The sequence below is a fragment of the Archocentrus centrarchus genome, chromosome 9, assembly GCF_007364275.1.
Source record: "Archocentrus centrarchus isolate MPI-CPG fArcCen1 chromosome 9, fArcCen1, whole genome shotgun sequence".
Lineage (NCBI taxonomy): Eukaryota > Metazoa > Chordata > Actinopteri > Cichliformes > Cichlidae > Archocentrus > Archocentrus centrarchus.
The window spans coordinates 19,060,106-19,081,540 of record NC_044354.1 but is presented as its reverse complement, the minus strand read 5'-3'; the positions used below and the strand labels follow the sequence as shown (position 1 = coordinate 19,081,540).

The following is a 21,435-nucleotide window of genomic DNA, read 5'->3' as shown; positions in this document are numbered from 1 at the left end:
ATGTTTAACCAAATTTCAGTACTAAACCTTGCATAGTACTATGATGTAATATGTAGCCTTCTTTGACTAATGTTGAATGTGATTTCACCTTAAATGGAAAGCTTAGAGTGAAGAGACAGTGGTCTCATTCCAACCCCCCTTCCAACCTTTATTATCAGGTAAGAAACATCTTCACCTTAACTAAACACCTTCTGAGGATTTATCACTCATTGTTTTAAGGATCACCAGCCCCCACATCAATGAGTAAAACTGCTTCTTTTTTTGGTTTGTTTGATTGTCTTTTTGTGAATAGTGCCGGCGTTTTTCTAATTAAAGTTTGAGAATATCGGCAATGTTCATGTTAACATTTTTACTCACAAAATAAAAATGTTTGACCTTTTTAAGATGACAAGATCACAGCGTCATCCATGAATAACACACTCTCTAAATGCCAGCATCACCAAAAAGACCAAAGAGCTGGGGAGGCTTCAGAGTTTGCGTAAACTGAGTGAGTCTGTTGAAATGTATTTATTGTGTGTCTTTGTTAAAGGTTTCACTCAGAAATTCAATGATTCAGTTTCCCAGCAAATTGGGGGATTTTCTCTGCTTATATCAGACTGAACAGAACCATAAGAAAATCAAACTTAAATCAGTATTTATATGAATCATTGTCATTAACACTCTCTCTGGCACAATTTTCCTAAAGGCAGTGGGCCTCTGCACACAGAACACCAAGGTAAGTCCAAATAATTTCTTTGTTGTACTCACAAACACCGCAAGGAGCCAAAATTGACACCACACGCAGTGCAATGATCTGGTGTCGACTGTGGGAAAGTTTCCGCCTTAAGTAGCCCAGACATAATCAGTGTGTAATCAGACTCAGATATCAGACTGATAGTCTTATTACTAGTGATGAGCAAAACGAGAATTTGTGAAACACTGAAGTGTACTGAATTGAATCGAAGCTTTGAAACAACCTGAAACCCATCTCCACAGTGACGCCTGCTGGCATATTTGGTTATCACCACATCTCTATGATGCTGTTTAATGAAACATTGACAGAGACACGCCCGCACAAGGCCAAATAAAGCTACTGATTATACCTGACTATCAATAATTATGATCAACACATGTTTTGGAGAAACAAGGAGACTGTTAAAGACAGCAAGCTGTGACAGTTTTTGCTCTGTTAACATTTGTGAGCCTGTTACAATCACAATTGCTTAGTAATTCACTGTAATACCCAATAAACCAATTTATAAAATAAACAAATGTGTGAAAATATGCTGTGTTTATTGTGATAACCACAGATGGCTCTTTGGGCTCAGTCGGCTTCAGTTTTGCAAGACTTGGAAACAAATAGAAAAGTCTGGTGTCTCTAAGATGAGTTTCTATTTAGCGTTACAACGTAATGTCCACTGGCAAACTAAAAAAACTAAACTAAACTAAACCAAACAAAGCAGCTAACTGTCCAGCACAGAACAAAGACCACCATCACATCACTGCATGTGTTCAAACAACAATTCTTGGCCTTTTCTGGCATTGTCAAGGTGAATTGTCATCTTGGAGAGAAGCTGCACTACATACCATATTGATCCTCTGAGGACATAGATCGCCATATCCTGCGCCGAGCTACACTGCCATAGTAAACATCCTCCTTGACAGGTGAGAGGTTCCCCTCACTCCCCTCACTGTTACTGTCCATGGTGATCTCTACAGAAGACACCAATCACAACAGTCAGAAAGACCCCCCCCCCCCCCCCCCCCCGCACACACACTCTGCTCTAACCCCATGGCCCATTCACTCATGCTGAGACAGTAGGATGCTGAGGTTACCCTGAGGTGGGGGGTGGGTGGGGGAGAGAGGTGGGGGTGTACAAGGCAACAGGTTTCACTCTGGAGTCACTGGGTGTAAAACAGCAATGCTTGCACTGTTTGCAGGGAGGTCAGATTGGGTGGTTATGAAAACATGTTAACCCACAGTAAACACAGGCATAAGGGAGTGTGTCTGAGGTAACTTTCCTGCAAAACTGCATGTGAACATTTGGCAAATCCAGCTCATGAGGATGGACAGCTACAGGGTGTGCAACCCCCCCCCTTCAAAAAAGGGGGGTCTACGTGGTTGTATAAGGTCTATGGGAGAGATGTACAGCTCGGCTCATATGGGTAACACATGGTATAAATCACAAGCAGGTGGAGATCCTGATGTGGTGACCTCACTAACCAATGGATGGGAGTGGACATCGCTGAGGGGGGGTGCCAATGTGAACCGGCCTCCTCCCTGAATGGTCCAGACGATCAGCGCTTCCATGTGACGGCAAGTTCCCAATGATCTTAAGAGTGAAAAACAACAGAGAAGAAGTTAGAAGTACAATCCACCTCCAATATGAAGGCAACATTTAAAAGAAATCCAAAATCCTGTTAAAACAGCTAATAAAAAATAAACACATAAGAGCAAATGATGTGGTTTCCATTTGTCCTTAGGAAGGGAAAATAATAGTAAAAATAATAATAATGATAAAGAAACCCAGCAAACCATCAAAAAAAAAAAGTAAATCAAATCAATCCCCAACACAACAACACAGACTGAGGTTTAGGAGAGGTTGGATGTTAAACTAAAGTCCATTTGTTTGGCTTGTTTTGTTCTGTGCATGTCAGCTCCTTGATGAGAAAAGGAAGCAAATGATGGCACAAAAGAGAGAAGCGATGGTTAAAGAATGGAGAGAAAGAGGAGGAAGAGGATGAGCAAGAGTGGTGTGTGACGAGCTGTGGTCGAATGAGCAATGATCCTACACCTTTAGCCCGTGGCTTTGGATCACATTAAAACATTTAATACGCGATAAGTTCGGATGGACAAGAACTTTTTTTTTTTTTTTTGCAAAGACAAATGAAATAGACAAGGCAGAGATGAAGGGTATGAGTTAAATGAATTCCAACAGGCTAAAAGCCTCGACTTATTTTTATGTGAAGCAATGAAAAGCAGGAGCTCTAGAGGGTGAGACATGGAGAGCAACACATGAAGCCAGCAGCTGGCAGAGAGAACGCAACTAACAGGCATGGATGTTTAGCCAGGCAAAGCCAGGAAGGGCCTGGTTATAGAGCTTGTGAAAGGTAGCAGTTATCTCCAGAGGTGGTAGAGCCCTCCCTTCCTATATCCTTATTTCTCCCCACCTTCCTCTGTCCTCCCCCGGGCCACTGTAGACTGAAGGCCTGCAGTTAAGTATGTACCTTGAGAGTGTTGTGAGAGTTGATACTGTGTCTGCGGCCCTCCTCCAGCTGCATCTCAGAGTAAAGATCTTCCTTGTCCTCCTCCAGTATGTCAGACAGGTCAGATCCTCGGCTGCTCTCTGTGTAGTACTCCTCGCTGTGGCTGTAGTGGTGATGATGCTAAGAAAGATTATTTGGTAGAGATTAATATATTTTTTAAATTCTGTATTTATAGCATTTTTAACAACGTTTTTTTTTTTGTGTTGCAATATGTGGCAACAGTGGCCCTTTTCATCTTGATTATCTAACTACTTTTCAATATATTCATTTTTTTTAAATGTGCAGGCTGCATATTCTGCCCATTATTTCCAATTATGTGGTACTCAGAGTTTTGCAACTTGGTGAAAATTAATCTATGCCTACACCACATGTACTAACCTACAGAAAATTACATTTTATACTTAATGAGTTAACACTTTTTCTTCTTCGCTTAAGAACTTTTTAATTTAAAAAAAAAAGGAAGTACACTCACAGACCACTTAATTTGTTACACCTGTTCAAAAGCTTGGTAGCCCCTTAACTGGCAAGGGCCCGGTGACGGGCCGTTTGTAGTCCCTTTTATATGGCAGGCTAGACCCTCCCATTTTTATTGACACGTCATTCGGCCAATCATGTAACTGGCTGCACCAAATCACCTGACAAAGCTACGTGACGCCCTCTGAGTATTATTGGCTCTGGGAAACCCATTTCTTAACATGATTGGCCGAATGAGGTGTCAGTCAAAATGGGCGGGTCTAGCCTGCCATATAAATGCACTTCATTCGGCCCGCGGACCAGACGCAGCCGATTAATAGGCTATGAAATGGGTTGTTCAGAGCCAATAATAACCAGAGGGTGTTATGTAGTTGTTTCAGGTGATTTTATTTGCTGCCAGTTAAGGGGTTAACACACACACTTCCCTCATCTATTTAATCATGAAAAGTTCAGGCACTATTCATGCCAGTATCACCTGATTTTTTTCTTCACCTTTACTGAGTTGACTGCTCACTAGAAGAACATTGATAGATACCTCTTTAAAAAGGTAATCTCTCACAGATCATATCTCACAGTGTTCACAAACTCTAAGTTATCCTTGTAAAAGCTGGCGTTTTGGGAAACATTCTTCCTCTTAGTGAACTGTGGGGTGAAAGGTCAGTTTAGCTGTATACTGGTGATTCATAAACTAGCAACCTTTGAGGTCCCCATCAGAGTCTGGGTGAATTATGTTAGTAGGCAGCCAGAGCCTAAATCTACTCTGCAACTTTGCTGACATCTAGTGGCCAGAATTGAAATCACACTGTAATAAATGGACACACAACAGTATCAGGTTAAACAGATCACTCCGCTTAAAAATATAGTTCAGAGGTTTTGTGGACATTTATTTTTCCAGCAACACTTAAATACTGTGGTGGTCGGATTTATTTTGAGGATATGTATTTATAATATACAATGATACATCATTTAATCTGAAGATGTGTTTGGAGAAAGGCAACGGAACTCACTAGCGTATTAATTTTGTCAAGCCACCTATAAGAAAATTGCGCCTTTTTGTTTTTGTCTCATTTCGCCAACGAACCTGCTGAAAGTTTTGTGGGCATTAATAGGAAAAAAAATCTCCAAAGGTGAGTATTCTTAGGAGATATTACCCAGCATGTGTTGATAACCACATTAAATGTTGTGAGTGACTCTCCATGTCAGGTTTAATATAAATTCTCACAGACCTTCAGCTCATGGTTAATCGTTAATTAGCTAACAACAGGTGGGGGTATATTTAAAAACAAACGAACTACAATGTAAAGTTAGAGGTCTTGGGTAACGCGTGCAATTAATGTGCTAACAAAAATATTGACTCTTCAATATGTTTTTGTTGTTAGATTTTTTCGGATTTTTGCTAACATGTGGTGGTTAGCTAGCATCGGGTTTAACCTTGCAATTTGACCCAAAGATGGCGGATGTCAGTGTGTCTGCAAGGGTATCAGATTTTTTCAACTGGATGTTTTTGTTAGTGAAAAGATAAACGGTAATCATAGCAATTTTTTCCATAAGGATGACTGGCCGGGCAAGAGCGAGGTCAAGAGGCAGAGCACGCGGGCAGGAGCCCGCAGCACCTGGAGCGGTAAGAGCTCTGAATCTGTTTGAAGGGGACTTTGATTTTTCTTTTTATCGTTCCACTGGTGAATGGGATGGATGGATAGGCTTTTTTGGGGGTGGGGTGGGGGGCAGCTTGATTCAAGAAGCAAAAGTGGTGCATACAGTTTCTAAAACGGCATGACCAATTGAAAGACGGCAGTCCACATTGCAGTCTTAAATTTGTAATGCTCTGTATCTGTAATGTAAAAAAAAAAAAAAAAAGAAAGAAAAAACAATTGCCCCTCTCAAATTTATCTCACTCACCAGCATAGTCACTCCTTTTGCTCTGGTGTCCATTATTAAAGTCTACCTGACAAAACAAACTTGACAGCTGGTATTTGTATAAATAAAAGTGGAGTGAATGTCAAGAAAAGTAGAGAAAGTAGAGCTGCAGCCCTTACATCATTATAGAAAAATGCCATAATGTAAGCGCATCTCCTGAGAAACACCCTTCCTGCCCTGCATTTCCGGTTTGTACAAAGAAGCGAAAAAAAGTAGTGGGACAAATGTGTTTATGCCTTAAAAACACTGAATGTAGGACCCAGGAGGGGACAAAAGTGCCAGCATTTTCTGTTTCTATTGGCCGACACCGCATGCAAAACACAACCGAAACACACGCAATGCACCTGCACAGGTATGAATGGAGCAACGACATCGGCCACTTACATCGTAGCAAAGACTCTCCTGCAGCGAATTGACATGCTTAACGCTACATCACATCTCCAACCTTTTTTTTTTTTTTTTTTTTTTTTTTAAGAACCAGGTCCAAGAACCGGCACCACCAGCTTCTCCTTCCACAGAAGGAGACCTGGGTGGTAGAGGGAGACAGAAAGGTGCTCCAGAGCCCTTTGGTGCAGAAGGTACGCTCAAACAGAAGGCTGTGCTACATTTGTATTTGTGTCAAATGATCTTTCTTTTTCTTTTTTTAATCCATGTAGAAATGCTGTTAAAAATGTAAACTGACAGGTCTTCAGTATAGTGTAACCTGCAGACCAAGATGTTAATCACAACACGGGGAACTGGATTCTTTAAACTGGGGAAATGGACTGGAAAAAAAATACACTCTATATACTTGTGATTAGTTAAAACACTTTCTGTGCATTCCTACAACTGCTAAATGTGCAGATTCTAAATTGGTCGACCTGTACTCTGTTAGCATTTTGTTTTTACATTCATATCAATGAATGTCGACTGTTAACAGTCTTCATTTGTTTTCATTAGCTGTTCTACAGATTTCGGCTGGATTGCAGCAGGTCAAACTTGGAGAAAGAGGTGGACGCCGCCGGGATCTTCATGATACAGGAGTTCACACCAGGCAGGGGATAGAACATGTGAAGGACTCCAAATGTGGTCTGTCATTCAAAGTCAAGACACACAAATGTAACTTGATATCATCTTTGTGGAGGATTGTAAATTACTCTTTAAAACTCTTTGCATGTTCACTTCCACAGGAGTAACTGGTAATGCAATCCGGTTGACTGCAAACTTCTTTCGCATCCTGTCCCGCCCTCAGTGGGTTTTGTATCAGTACCATGTGGACTTTGAACCACAAATGGAGTCTTGACGCCTGAGATCTGCCCTCCTCTTCCAGCACGAGGAAACACTTGGCTCAGCACGAAGCTTTGATGGAGCTCTCCTCTTTCTGCCTCACAGATTGCACAGCAAGGTACTGACACTCCTGTGCCACTTGCAGAAATGTTACTTGGAATTTGATTGTATAATTTTGTTGGCTCCTCATTGGTAATTTGAAAACACTTGTGTCCTTTGGACAAACCTGGATTTCCCCTTGTTTAGAAGACGGTGGTCTATAGCGAGACCAAGAATGGAGAGAAGGTTCAGATAACCATCACCCTGACCAATGAACTGCCACCCTCTGCACTAGAGTGCGTTCAGTTTTACAATATCATATTCAGAAGGTAGGTCTTCCACAGTTCAGGGCTTCTTCAAAAAGTGATGCACAGCAATAATTTGTAATGCATCTGCCAATTTAATGATTTGATTCGCTGCTGATTTGTAGTTATGTTTCTCCCTTGTTAAAGTCATCACGTGTGATGACAAAAGTTTTGATATCAGTACAACTCACCAAAGTGGTTCAGATGACTGGAAACTTCAATGTCTCCTGTTTAATTTCTACAGGATCTTGAGAATTCTCAACATGCAGCAGATTGGACGCAACTACTACAACCCCAGCGATCCACTCAACGTCCCACAGCACAAGTACAGTAATTTTTTTTAATGTAAAATATCATGGTGCATACATTTTTAATATTTGAGGCCTAACATACAGATAACATTGGTATGTATTGGCATAACAAATATACTGTGTTTCATTTTGTCAGTACAGAAAAGCATGGACCCTTTGTATTACATATTCACGGCCTACAGTATGCACAATAGGTTCCCACAGCAGGCCTTCATTTTTTTCCCACGTGAGGACGGTGTAGTTTTACCAGGTGAACCGGTTTCCACAGACTGTTTGCAAATGCTTGGATTTTAATATTATTTTCAAGGTTGGAAAAGTGCTTGAATTTTGGATATAGTGCTTGAAACTGCTTGAAATTATTATTTTTTTTTAATTAAAAAAAAAATCTGATTTGAATGGTTCGCTTATGAGATGGAGAAAGAAAATGAGACGGAAAGTCTAAAATGAAAATTTCTCTGCCTGGCCTCCACGTCTGCATGTGGCCTGTCAGTCTGCATGTGGCCTGTCAGTCTGCATGTGGCCTGTCAGTCTGCATGTGGCCTGTCAGTCTGCATGTGGCCTGTCAGTCTGTTTGACCCCGCCCCTCCCCCCGGAGACAAACTGTTGCCATTTTAATGAGTGTTGGCTGGAAAACTGCAAATTCCAATTATGGATAAGACGAGTTTGGAATTTAGGTTATATAAACATAATAAACATAATCCGCAAAAATGATGTCTTTCTGCGAGCGCAGGTATTTGTTCCTCATGAGTAAATTCAACAACTCGCATGCTTAGAACTCAGCAGCCTGGTGTACAACGAAGCATCGCGCCCGCGCTGCTGCAGGTTCACGCTGTCATCAGGAAACTAAGAGGGCAGAGCTGAATTCTTTGCCCGTGAAGAAACTGACTTTTGACCTTTGGGCGGAGCCTATGGAGATTGATCACTTTGATTGATCATGTTGCTGCGTTAGACCGTGGCAGCAACGTGAGGGCTGTTTTAAACCGGATTTGCTCACAACCTGGAGAAAAAAAGTTTCCAGAATTAACTATCAGTAGTTATTCTTTTCTGTCAAGTGACTAATTGCATAATACCATCTTTGAATGTGATTTAAAAATGTGAAATAATTGAGTAAAATCTTGACGACCTTGAAAGTGTTTAAAAGGTGTTTGAAATTGACCCTGGAAAAGGTGTATGAACCCTGTTATCAACAGGCATTTAAAAAACAGCCTAAACTATGTGATATTGTGTTACATCTGGAACCTTTCAACTCATTGATAACAAACAACAACAAAAAAACAGAACAATGTACTAACTATTCTAAAGAACTTCTGTAGCTTCATATTTTGCTACTTTCCTTGGTCACTATATCAAACTGAAATATCTTTGTGTTGGTTGATCAAAGCATCATTGGCTGTTCTTTATTTCATAGACTCCAGATATATGCTTCCCATCCATCCGTTCTCTTCAGATTATCAAAGATTAATATGGAGTGAAAGAGAGATTCTGTCCTTTTATGTTAGGCTGACCATCTGGCCAGGTTATAGCACCTCCATCTTGCACTACGAGTCATCCATGATGATGTGCGTGGACGTGAGCCACAAGGTGCTGCGCAGTGAGACGGTCCTGGACTTCATGGTCAGCTTGAATCAGCAACGTGGAGGTCAATGCTTCACTGACATCTGTGAGAAAGAGCTCATTGGGTTCATAGTCCTTACCAAGTAAGCGCCACCAAGTCATGCATTGATTATTAATAGTACTTGAGAGGTTATCACTCTGACAAATACATTTGTTTCACAGTACATCTGTATAATACACAGCTTGCTACTTGTGTTTATTTCCAATGTTTAGGTACAACAACAAAACCTACAGGGTTGATGGCATTGCTTGGGATCACACTCCCAACAACACATTCAAGAGGGGAGAGGCAGACATCTCCTTCAAGAACTACTACAAGAGAGTGAGTGTTATGCACGTATTGGTGTTGCTGAGAAATATTTGACACAAACCTTATTTCAATACGTGAACAATGATTTGCACAAGCAAATCTGAGAAATAAAGTAGATTATAAAGACTTAAATTGGGATTGTGCAAAATGTAAACAATTTGCATTTAAAGTCGAATACCACCTTAGTGGCACACGGCCTGAGCTGCAGTCCACACTTAAATATTTAACTTTGTGTTCATAGCAATATGGCCTGGATATCAGTGATGGAAACCAGGTGCTGCTGATCAGCTATGTGAAGAAGATGGCTGTTGCTGGAGCTCCACCTCCTGGCCCAGCCATGCTTATCCCAGAGCTGTGCTACCTTACAGGTTTAATCTTGTTCTGTTGTGTTGAGAGCTTTTCACGTGTACCTGTCTTCCTTTTAATCTGAAAGCATCTGTAAATGTCAGCTTCATACCTAAGGACCTCAGTCATAAGTTATAGTGCTAGTCTATAACATTTATAGTCTGAAATGTATGCAGTCAAATTAACCAATAGAAATGCACAAAAAGGCATTCACTAAAGGTATTTATTGCAGTAACTGAAGCATTGGTCTCATAAGTGTATTAAAAGCTGTTTTATTATAACTGAGGAACTTTAGAAATTGAAATTGGGTGATTTGAATCTTGATTGGCACACTTGCCTGTTCACAAGACTGCAATCAAGAGCCTGAAGGCTGTAGGCAGGCTCTGTTCTCCTTTTGTGGTTGTGAGAGCAGTGAGTTTCTAACTTCTAGGTCTGTTCAGATTTCTATGCTAACCCATTCATAAAATGTTAGCATAACTGATCATGCTAACATTTTATGTTAGGCTTGACTGATAAGATGAGGGCTGATTTCAGCATCATGAAGGACTTGAGTACCCACACCAGACTGACCCCAGAGCAGAGGGAGGGACGCCTCAACAGATTTATGACTAATATCCAGAAGTAGGTCATTAATGTAGTGGAATTAAACAGCTGACTGTCTGCTTAGGGCTAAACGCGTCAAACTCTGTTGCAAGCAATTGTTGAGTGAAGGACTAGTTGCTGCTTGTTAGCGCCATCATGACAAACATCACAAGTGTTTTTAACAATGTTAACAGTGAGTTGATCACATCTATAATCTGCCTACCTAAAAGAAGAGATGGTTTTCAGTGTATATTTTTAGTTGAGCATGATGATTAAAGCTCTTCATTCTTTCCCAGAAGTTGTCCTCAACTCAGCCACACTTGGCTAATCTGATCATATGCACAAAAGTTAATGGCAAACTTTCCTGTCAGTATGATCACTGGCTCTGATTTACAGCTTGAAAATGATTTCACAGGAATGCTGACGCACAGGCTGAGTTGGATAACTGGGGACTCAGCTTTGATAAGCAACTTCTAAGTCTGACTGGCAGAGTCCTCCCAGTGGAGAGGATTTACCAGGGGCCAAGATCGGTATAATTTCTTCTTCTCAGTTTATTAAATGCATACACTTGTATGCTCGTAGAAATTAACATAATGAATTCTCACCTAGTATGAGTACGATGCCTGGGCAGCTGACTGGTCCAAAGAGATGCGTGGAGTACCTCTGATCAACTGTCCCCCGCTGAGTAATTGGCTCTTGTTTCACACCCATCGTAACCGCAATGAAGCCAGCGGTCTTCTGCACACCCTCAGCAGAGTCTCACGCCCACTCGGAATCCACATGGCAAAAGCTGTAATGTGGGTTTTTATTGTTTGTTTGTTTGTTTGTTTGTTTGTTTTTAAATTGAACTTAAAATTTGATGTATTGTTGCACTCTTGTAAATCATGCATGCGTCTTTTTCTTTAGGATCCAGTATGAAGATCATCAGGAGTCTCTCCTTAGAGCTCTGCAGCGCAATGTTGGACCCCAAACACAGATGGTTGGTGATGAATCTACTGTACACTGGCAGTAAAGCAGATTGTTTTACATACCCCTCAGCCTGGGTATTGTTGTGGGGTTATTATTGTCACCCCACTGGTTGGGTGAGCGGGCGGCCAATTTTCAACTTTGAACGCAATAATTCAAGAACCATGCGACCTAGCATGTTTAAAATAACACCACACACGTCTGCTAAAAATCTGGGATAACTTCATTCTTACCATAATGGGTCAATCACAGAAAGTGACAGTATTTATTATGACTTTTGCATTTTTTTATTCCTGGCTCGCTCTTAGCCATTTGCTTTTGGATTGATCTTGTGGATTAAGTCACAAAGGCTTGTATGCACCCCATTAAGATCTACTGAGACCTGGTACATATGTGTTCTAGAGCTTATATTTTCACAGGATTTGTACCACCTAATGACTACTGCCAGGAAGCTGAGAGGTTGCACTGACAGCTGACAGTGTTTTTAGTTCTGTAATGGTGTTTATCAACCATAGCTGCACGTTCAACATAGCTGTTACTTACAAGCAAAAGATCCCCCGTTTGAATTTGGGGATGAATCTCTGATTCTTTTGGGTTGCGTCTGGAAGGGCATCATCACCAAATCGAATGTGAAGCTACCCACTGTGGTGACCCTCTGTGAATGAGGGAGCAGCTCAAAATACTTGTACAAATATGGGGATGTAACACTATATTGTTAAATTGTCACGTTTGTGCAGCTCAAACAGCTGATGATCGTGGGCATCGACTGCTACCATGACACTGCTGCTGGGAAAAGATCTGTTGGAGCTCTAGTGGCCAGCCTCAACCAGACCATGACCAGGTTGGTATCTGTAACTGAGGTGGGCATCCATACTGTGAGCAGTGCAGTGCTGATCCAGATTGTGTCCATAGTTTTCCCACACAGCTTGAGTTCAGTGGTTTTTCACATGTGCAAAAACTAGCCTTACAATACTTGTTTTTATGGTTTCCCATAAAGGTGGTACTCAAAGTGTGTGCTGCAGCATAAAGGCCAGGAGATCATGACTGGCAAGTTTCTTTTCTCAGTTCAGAGATTTCGACTTTAATATTCACACTAAGGATCTTGGCAAAACTGTCATAACTGTTTTCCAGGTGCCCTGAAAGACTACCTGAAGTTCAACAACTCTCTGCCTGCACAAATCATTGTGTACAGAGATGGAGTGGGCGATGGCCAGCTGCTCACTGTGGTTAACTATGAGGTTCCGCAGATCAAAGAGTCCATCAAGTCAATGGGGCATGACTACGAGTGAGTTTTTCCATCTCCAAAATTAGTATGTTTAAAAGCGGTTCCATTTCCAGTGTAGCGTTACTGATGACACAATAGGGTGACACGTTATTAAATTTCCTTTGATTTGGGAATTGCATTGAAAAAATCTGTGAAGCCAGTAAAGTGAAATTGACTGGAACAGAAGAACAAAGCTCAGATTAATCAGTGCAAGTGCCAGTTTTTGCTAGAGCCTCTGTCCTTTTGCTGTAGCCCTAAGCTGAGTGTGGTGGTGGTGAAGAAGCGCATAAGCAGCAGGTTTTTCGCCCGCCTCAATGCCAAGGTGTCCAATCCTCCTCCTGGCACCGTCGTCGACTCAGAGGTCACCCGGCCAGAGTGGTATGTATAGTTTTTGTTTTTAATCTTTGGCTCTATTTAAATACTACTGGTAGTACTAGTACTGTTGCACCTTTGTTTCCTAGGTATGACTTCTACATTGTGAGCCAAGCTGTTCGCTGTGGAAGCGTCTCACCAAGCCACTACAATGTCCTGTATGACACCAGCGGACTCAAGCCTGATTCCATGCAGCGGCTCACCTACAAGCTGTGCCACATGTACTACAACTGGCAGGTAGACTGGCTTTGAAGTGACCTTTTTAACTGGGAAAGTAATGAAATTAGAAATTTGTCTACACTGAAAATGTCCTCATCTAACCTGGCTATTACAGACAGGAAATAGGCTCTTTTAAAAATTATTATTCACAATGTTTGTGGGGAGGCTTCATTAAATCATGACATTTGATAAACTTCAATCAAATAGACTTTAAAAAAAAAAAAAGTATTTCCCTGATATGAATTGTACATGTGTATCTGGAGACATTTGGCTGCTAGTGTTAGGTGAAAGCTATTACTACCTTTCTGATGAGCTGTATAATTTACCCCAGGAAATGCATAAATGTCACTGATCGTGACATTGCGTTCATTTTCTGTGCTTTAGGGCAGTGGTCCCCAACCTTTTTTGAGCCGCGGACCGGTTTAGTGTTAGAAAATATTTCCACGGACCGGCTTTTAAGGTGTGGCGAATAAATACGTCAAAATAAATGATACGACCATAACCAAGTGTGATATTTTCTACGTATAATAATAAAAAACGGGAATCCACTTTGTATTCGTATGCAACTCTATCAGCAGCGTTCTCGTAACATCCCGCCTCAACATGAATAACAGGCTCTCTGCCCACAGCGCTCCCTGGTCAGCTGTTAGAGCCATGGTAAAACATGCCTTCAAAATAAGATACACCGCAAAAACAAATACAGTAGAAATCACCTCAGTCGGATTCAAATGGCCCAGTTTGGGGTCTATTATCGAATTTCGCTGCAATGGCTTCTGCTTCATCTATGAATTTGCTTCTGCAAATTTTATAATCTGAAATTTTACTCGTAAGTGCAAGTTTGTAGCTTACACTTGCCACGATTGTCCCCGGTGAAATGAACTGATATAAACACTAAAACAATTTCCAGGCGTTGTGTGTGTGTGTGTAGTTGTGCATGAATGAGCCGATGCATGGAAGTGGGCGGACAGGAGCTGAGGAGGGTTTTAGCGCTAAACTCATCCAGTTTATGCGATCACATTTAACTGGAAATTTATTACAATGGGACCAGATTTTTCATCCGAGGTAGGTGAATATCCGACGGATTTATGTGATGATTTTATTGGAATTAATGTTAGGAAAATCAGGACCTGCAGATGCCATCCAACTAGAGCGAAAACCCGATTTGTGCGACTTCGACTTAGGTGATTTTTACTGTATAAAGCGCATGAAAAATACAACTCACCATAACACTGAATCAGTGTAAGCCCCCTGAGCTTGTTTCTCTGATACTCATTTTTGCTGGCTTCTGGTTTGACTGGGTTCGGCCGATTTCACATGGAGCGTGGCTGCAGAGCCGCGGTGTCAAGCGCTGGAGAGTCAGTTTGATGGCTCACTGCTATCCCCGGTGTTGATAAATAAAAATGGTAAATGGACTAGTTTTTACATAGCGCTTTTCTACTCTTGTTGAGCACTCAAAATTTTAAAGAAGCGTTATGTAGGTCAACCAACCGATTTCGTTAGACAGGCCTGAAGCTTCTGGGTTTAATTTTAGCGGTGACGTATCATGTGAGCAGAAACGTCTTGACACGTCAAGAGGAAGTCATGGAGGGAAGTAACGGAGCGAATCCGCCCATTTTTCAAAATAAAATATAGTTTAGGCGCAGATAATAAGTAAAACGGAAATAATTTAAGTTATTTATTCTTTATGTGCGGCCCGGTACCAAATGTCCCACGGCCCGGTACCGGTCCACGGCCCGGGGGTTGGGGACCTCTGCTTTAGGGGATCATCCGAGTGCCCGCTCCCTGCCAGTACGCCCACAAGTCGGCCTACCTTGTGGGTGAGAGCCTCCACAAAGAGCCCAGTGTGAAACTGGATGACTTCCTCTTCTACCTTTAAGGATCCGGAATCTAACATATGAACTGTTATTTGATCATTTTTGTTCTTTCGTCTTATAAATTGTTGGCATTTTAGTTTGACAGTTGAGTGTGTTCCACAGAAGTTTGTTTGTTTCCCCATAAATTAGAAATTTGTTTTGTTATATTTGAGGTTCTTGTGATTTCTGCATAAAAGTTCTTTGTACTTGGTTCTAAAAAAAAATTGTTGAAATAAATGTTTGAGTTTGTAATTTCTGGCATTTCAAAATGAATCAGACAAGCATTACATTACAAAATATCAAATTGAATTTTTTTTTTATATAAAAGATTGCACATGCACACCCACACAATAATTTGTAACCATCAATATAGGCTGATAATTCTTATCATAAAGCTAGCACACAGTTGCAGACTTTGAAACAATATGGTCTTCAAGACACCATGGGGAAAGCTTAAAGTGTTTGATTATAAATTTAAATGTACAAAAAAGGCAGTCTGAGAATCAAGTATAAACATTTAAAAACAATTTTACAAATGGACAAAGTACAAAAAGAGCAACAGTCACTCAAAATGAACAGAAGCAATGTCTGAGGAAGTGCTCCATAAATAGTTTATTATAGGTTAAGATGGCTGTTTGGCTGAGAATTGTACAGAAAGTATCAGAATGTTTTGTATACATTTTTTTTTTTTTGTTTGTTTTTTGGCAGTTTCAGTTCAACTCGTGTATAGAAAATAGATTTTAAGCAGTATGGGAGGATGAGGATGAAGTGGGGAAGATTGGAGGAGGTGGACAGTTCCATTTCATGCACGAAGATGGACATTGCACAATTCTTTTGGGCAGCTTTGAAAATACATTGGCCTTCAATTCATTGTACATTCACTACTCTACATTAAGGTGTAGATATATATGTGTATATATCAATATAGAGTACTTGTATCCTGCACCAACATAAAGTGGGACACTGAGCAGGCATCACTGACAGACTGGCTTGGAAAACAAAGTATTTCAGATCTATTAGATTTTGGGTCAGAGGGATAGAGGGGGCAGCATAGAGGTAGCCTTGTGTCTCACTGTTTTCTACTGTGATGGTCAAACCTATAGCTCAGAAGTGTTGCATGTTACAAATTCACAGCGGTATAATGACGGACTTAATTTGCTGATTACACAGTAACTATTTCTTCTTTAAAGTGACATTATAGTCGATTATGTTTTAAATTGGGAGCATTAGTGTGACAGTGAAATAAAAACAAAAGAAAAGTCATTTTCTCCACAGATAATTTTGCTGTGAGGGGACAATTTCCAAAAGGGATTTCCCAAGATTACAAAAATGTTTATTTTTGAGGGGTTTAAAAATGGATGGTGAACATCAACACAGGAGACAGTTTTATGTAAGCTCTGGTCCTATGGAAACAACAGTCACACAATACCCTGCATGTCACAAGTTGGGATTAACATCTGCAAATATATTATGAAGTAACAACATCAATGAATAGTAGGCATGAAACTGCATGCTCTACTGGACAACGTACTACATATTGTGCAATTATAAGGCAAATACATGGAGGTTGGACATACCAGGCATTGTCATTTAGGCTGATTTCACTGCAAAGACCCTGTAGTACATACAGTATGTGCTTGTTGCCGACATGTCTCTGGGGAGGGAAATATTCCTGTATCACAGCTGTTGAAGTAGGGCAGAAGAGAAGGAGTTAATCCTGCTGACTGGTCTGACTATACTGCACAGTATGTCAGCTACACTGTTAAAGTACTGCATGCTGTAGGTTCCACACTGAGCATTGTATGTATTCTGAAGGGGCCAGGAGGGAATGTGCTGAAGTAAAGCATGCAAACCTTGCGTGCGATTTATGACTGGCTGTTTTGAACAAGCTCAAGTAAAGAAACTCAAATTATTTTGCTCACGTCAGATTCAAAATGGACTCCAAGGTTTAACTGAGCCCTCGCTATTTGAATGACATTCTGGTTTCTGTATACAGCAACACTTTTGACCCAGGCTGTCTCTTACGTGTCACCCTCGACCAAGTGGAAACTGGAAATTGCTGCAGGCCCTGCCCTTCCTTTCTACTGCTAAATTTCATCAGCCAGAGAACTGGAGGTGAGATGCTCATTACTACATCGTCTGACACCATGAGGTCTTGGGACCGTAATATGAAATGTGTTTTTGAAAGTATGTAGTTGATACTGTTTGACAAAATACAAATATTCTAGTGTACAACAGATGTACAAGAATAAAGCATTTGCTAAGCTCACAAATGCCATCTGTCCACTGTATGATATTTGGATTTTCTTTTTTTTTTTTAAAGTTTGTTTGCAGTGTTAGCACTGTTGAGTTGTGGCAGGAGGATTTAACAAAAAAAATGACTTGTTTTGACAACAGAAATTCCACATTAAATCCACTGAAAGTAGATTTCTTTTTACAGAGGCACGGTGGTTATTGAGAAACAAAATTTGCATTTTTAGTGTCTTTTGTGAACACGAGGATTTTATTTTATTTTACTTCTGATTTGGACATCTGACAATTGTTATTTGACAGAATTAAAAAACTGTGAACTGAGCCTGAAAGTAATTTTATGCTTTTTAAAAGTGCAATCTACGTATTTTGCTTTTAATTCATTAATTTTACACTTTTGCTACATTGTAAGTAAAAGAGCTGATATCTTTTTAGACAGCAAAAAGTTTAGTGCAATAAATTCATAACTTGAAAATAAACAAACCACTGCAAAGTGTTACAGTAACTATGAGAAATCAGAAAACACTGATGTTATTAGTTTTAAAAGCTACTTCTGTGTCCATCAAACACTTAACAGCGTTTCTCAATCGCCAAAACACTAAACCCCATTCCCTAAAGCAAATTCACAGAAGCCTAAATGAATTTCTCGAATCACACACTCTTTTTGCCAAACCACAAACACAGTTCAGGGACTTGGACACATCCGGTGCAACTCAATCACTCTCTTTTGCGCAACAGCAAACACATTCTCAGTCACTAAACACACTTCACACATGTGTTGCTGAACCTTAAACAGTCTCAGTCATTTCACACACGTGTTGAAAAATCATTGACAATGGCAGGAGAATCAGAACAAAACTCCAACATTGCTGTCAGCTGTTACACACAGCAACTCCCAATTGAACACACATTTGTCAAATGAAGTGTCCAGACCAGCTGGGCAGGATAAAAGTCAGTTTATTGTGCAGGTGGCGCATGTGCATCTACATGTGCATGCAGACACCTACAGAGAGGCAGAGGAGGAAAAGTGCGTGTGAGAGGTGGCGGACGAGGAGGAAGAGGACAAGGACGACCGAGAACCGTCATCACCGATGAGATTCGGGCAACCATTGTACACCAGGTCCTCGTCCGCGGGATGACAACGATGAAAGCAGGACAAAAGGTCCAATGTTTCGGGCACAGCTGCCCTTCTTCAGACAGACTTACTCAAGTCTGAAGAAGGGCAGCTGTGCCCGAAACGTTGCTTCCTCGAGGCTCTGTTAATACATTTTCTTCCAGGAGCTTCTCTGGAATGCGGACTTTCTTTCTTCTCTTCATCGGCTCCCTGTTAAATCAGGAATAGAATTTATAATCCTTCTCCTCACATACAAGGTCTTGAATAATCAGGCCCCAGCTTATCATAAAGACCTTATAGTACTGTATCACCCCAATAGAGCACTTCGCTCTCAGGCTGCTGGCTTACTTGTGATTCCTAGGATAATTAGGAGTAGAATGGGAGGCAGAGCCTTCAGGTTTCAGGCCCCTCTTCTGTGGAACCAGCTCCCAGTTTGGAATCGGGAGACAGATACCCTCTCTATTTTTAAGCTTAGGATTAAAACTTTCCTTTTTGATCAAGCTTATAGTTAGGGCTGGATCAGGTGACCCTGAACCATCCCTTATTTATGCTGCTATGGGCAGCATAGCATAGTTAACTTTGGCAGACCAGTTTGGGTATTTTTGGGCATGGAGCCTTCTCTCTTGATCAGCCTGCTCGTAATACTTTGCCTGCTGGTCCGACGACAGCGATTTCCACTGTGGACAGAAGAACACACTGTCAGCATCCACACTGCTACTACACATAACTACAGGACAGCTGGTACACAGGCACAAACATGAGCATAAAACATAAACAGATGCATGCACTTACCCTCTCTCCCATGACTGCATTAAGGGTGGCATTCCCACTGATGTTCATTTCTGCTTTAACCTTTGCCCTCTGCTCCTTCACAAAGATCATGAATGCGTTTGGTGGCTTCTTGATGTGCTGCTCTTCCTGCTCGTCCTGACGCTTCCTCTTTCTATAGGAATAACACAGAGTAAGAGCACATGTTACCACTGTGTACAACTCTGAGGAAAGGATTTTAAAAACACGAGTGAAGCTGTATAGCTGAATCAAAGCTCCATCAAAGAAGGCTGAATACATTCATGCAGGCATCTGCAGATAAATGACAGATAGCTGCAGATCGTGATCCAGTCCCACTCAGTAAAGTCTAAAAGCAGCAGAGCAAACTTACTTTGGAGTGGGTGTGTTGACTGCAGGACAGGGTGGAGTGAAGTCGCACACCAACACACCGTTCCTACACAGACACAGAGAGACGGGTATGAGGTAACAAAGAGTTTATGAAGATACAGATGTTTAGCAGCTGTGTTCACTTATGTGTTTGTGTCTTTTACTTACAATACTGTGACAGGACGCAGGTATGTCAACATGCTGCCTGGAATCTGCAGTTTGTTGTTATTCTGGAAACATTTAAACCACAGAACAGGTGATCACACAAGATGCAATAGTATCATCTATCCGCCAGATGGCAGTATTTACCCCCTCTTTTAGATGTAAACGCTGAATCTAAACATGAGACATCTGTGAGATGAAAACACATCTGGGGGGCTGAAATATGCAGGTGAATAATCACAATGTGCCTGAATGTTTCTGCTGAGGCTCACAAAGGTCAGTAATATGAGGGAGAACAGGAGCTTACTGGGTTTGCAGGAGCAGCAGGGAGAGAAGGAGCAGCAGGGAGAACAGGAGCAGCAGGAAGAGCAGTGGCTGCTGTGGGAATCCAGCTCACAGGCCAATGATAGAGCAGGTTCTGTGGAGGGATGGAGAAAGTTCAAAATCCGTAATACTGACACTTAGTACAGCCTTTCAAAGACCACATGATGAGCACCATAGAAACATACAGTATGTGTAGAGAGACTGAACCCTTGGTAATCTAATCATCACCAGATTCAGAGAAGATTACATGAACAACACAGAGCACAGTGATCACAGTGAACAACACAGAGCACAGTGATCAATGGGAGGAGAACATCTTCATGAAACTAGATTCATCCATAGTTTTTATTGTTCTTGACAGCTTCACTTTGCTCTCCTCAATTATTACTTTACTTCCTCAATTATTACTGCTGAGAAGGCTGAGGTCTTTTGGAGTGCAGGGGACACTCCTGAAGACCTTCTATGACTCTGTGGTGGCATCAGCCATCTTCTATGCAGCAGTATGTTGGAGCAGCAGCTTGTCTACAGCTGAGAGGAAGAGGATAGACAAGCTCATCAGGAAAGCCAGCTTTGTCCTAGGATGTCCTCTCGACTCAGTGCAGGTGGTGGGAGACAGAAGGACTCTGACCAAAATAACATCACTGATGGACAAGGTCTCCCATCCCATGCATGAAACTGTTGCTGAGCTGGAGAGCTCCTTCAGTGACAGACTGCTGCATCCTAAATGCACAAAGGAGCGTTACCGTAGATCCTTCCTCCCAGCAGCTGTAAGACTTTATAACCATCACTGCTCCCAACAAAAACCACAATAGCCTACACAATGTAGGATAATATATAATATACTGTAAATAGTCCGGCACATCATGCACATTGTATATAGTGTTATTATTATTAGTAGTATTAAGGTTAATATTGTTTGTTGATTTTATATATATTCTTTTCTTAATAGTGTGAATTATTATATCTTTATTTATATTTATAATAACTGCGGCTGCTGTTACACCCAAATTTCCCCTCTGTGGGACAATAAAGGCTGTTTCTTCTTCTTCTTCTTCTTGAATTATGACTCAGTGGCAGTGATTACATTTACTGATCAGCAAAGCGTCACGCCACAGTTATACACGGCTAAAATACAAGGAAGGTGACAGCAGACATTTTTCCTTCGGCCTGAAGCATCCAACAGTTTTAAGTACCTTTATCAATAAAAGTCTAATGACACTGGTCACCACCTCTGCATGTCTTACCTGTTCCTGGCTACCTGTCACCGGCTGACTATAGAGGTGAGCTGGCACTGTGGTGGGGGGAGCAGTCATTGGGGGAAATTGTTGCACAATTGCAGGAGGACTC

General features: G+C 41.2%; 1 protein-coding gene and 1 pseudogene across 1 annotated transcript; one reads left to right on the top strand and one right to left on the bottom strand.

Moving 5' to 3' along the window:
* Nucleotides 1-1,558: 1,558 nt before the first annotated feature.
* LOC115786178 (RIMS-binding protein 2-like) lies at nucleotides 1,559-3,481 on the bottom strand. Its single transcript, XM_030738227.1, has 4 exons — nucleotides 3,467-3,481; nucleotides 3,208-3,366; nucleotides 2,204-2,312; nucleotides 1,559-1,692 (listed from the first exon to the last, which is right to left on the bottom strand). Exons 1-4 carry the CDS (start codon nucleotides 3,479-3,481, stop codon nucleotides 1,559-1,561), a joined length of 417 nt encoding a protein of 138 aa, XP_030594087.1.
* Nucleotides 3,482-4,609: 1,128 nt separating this feature from the next.
* LOC115786328 (piwi-like protein 1) lies at nucleotides 4,610-15,248 on the top strand (annotated as a pseudogene).
* Nucleotides 15,249-21,435: the final 6,187 nt, after the last annotated feature.

Coding starts and splice junctions, on each gene's coding strand:
- LOC115786178 (XM_030738227.1), bottom strand. Junction 2,313..3,207: donor ACTCTCACAACACTCTCAAG/GTACATACTTAA, acceptor TTCACTCTTAAG/ATCATTGGGAACTTGCCGTC. Junction 1,693..2,203: donor ATGTCCACTCCCATCCATTG/GTTAGTGAGGTC, acceptor TGTCTTCTGTAG/AGATCACCATGGACAGTAAC.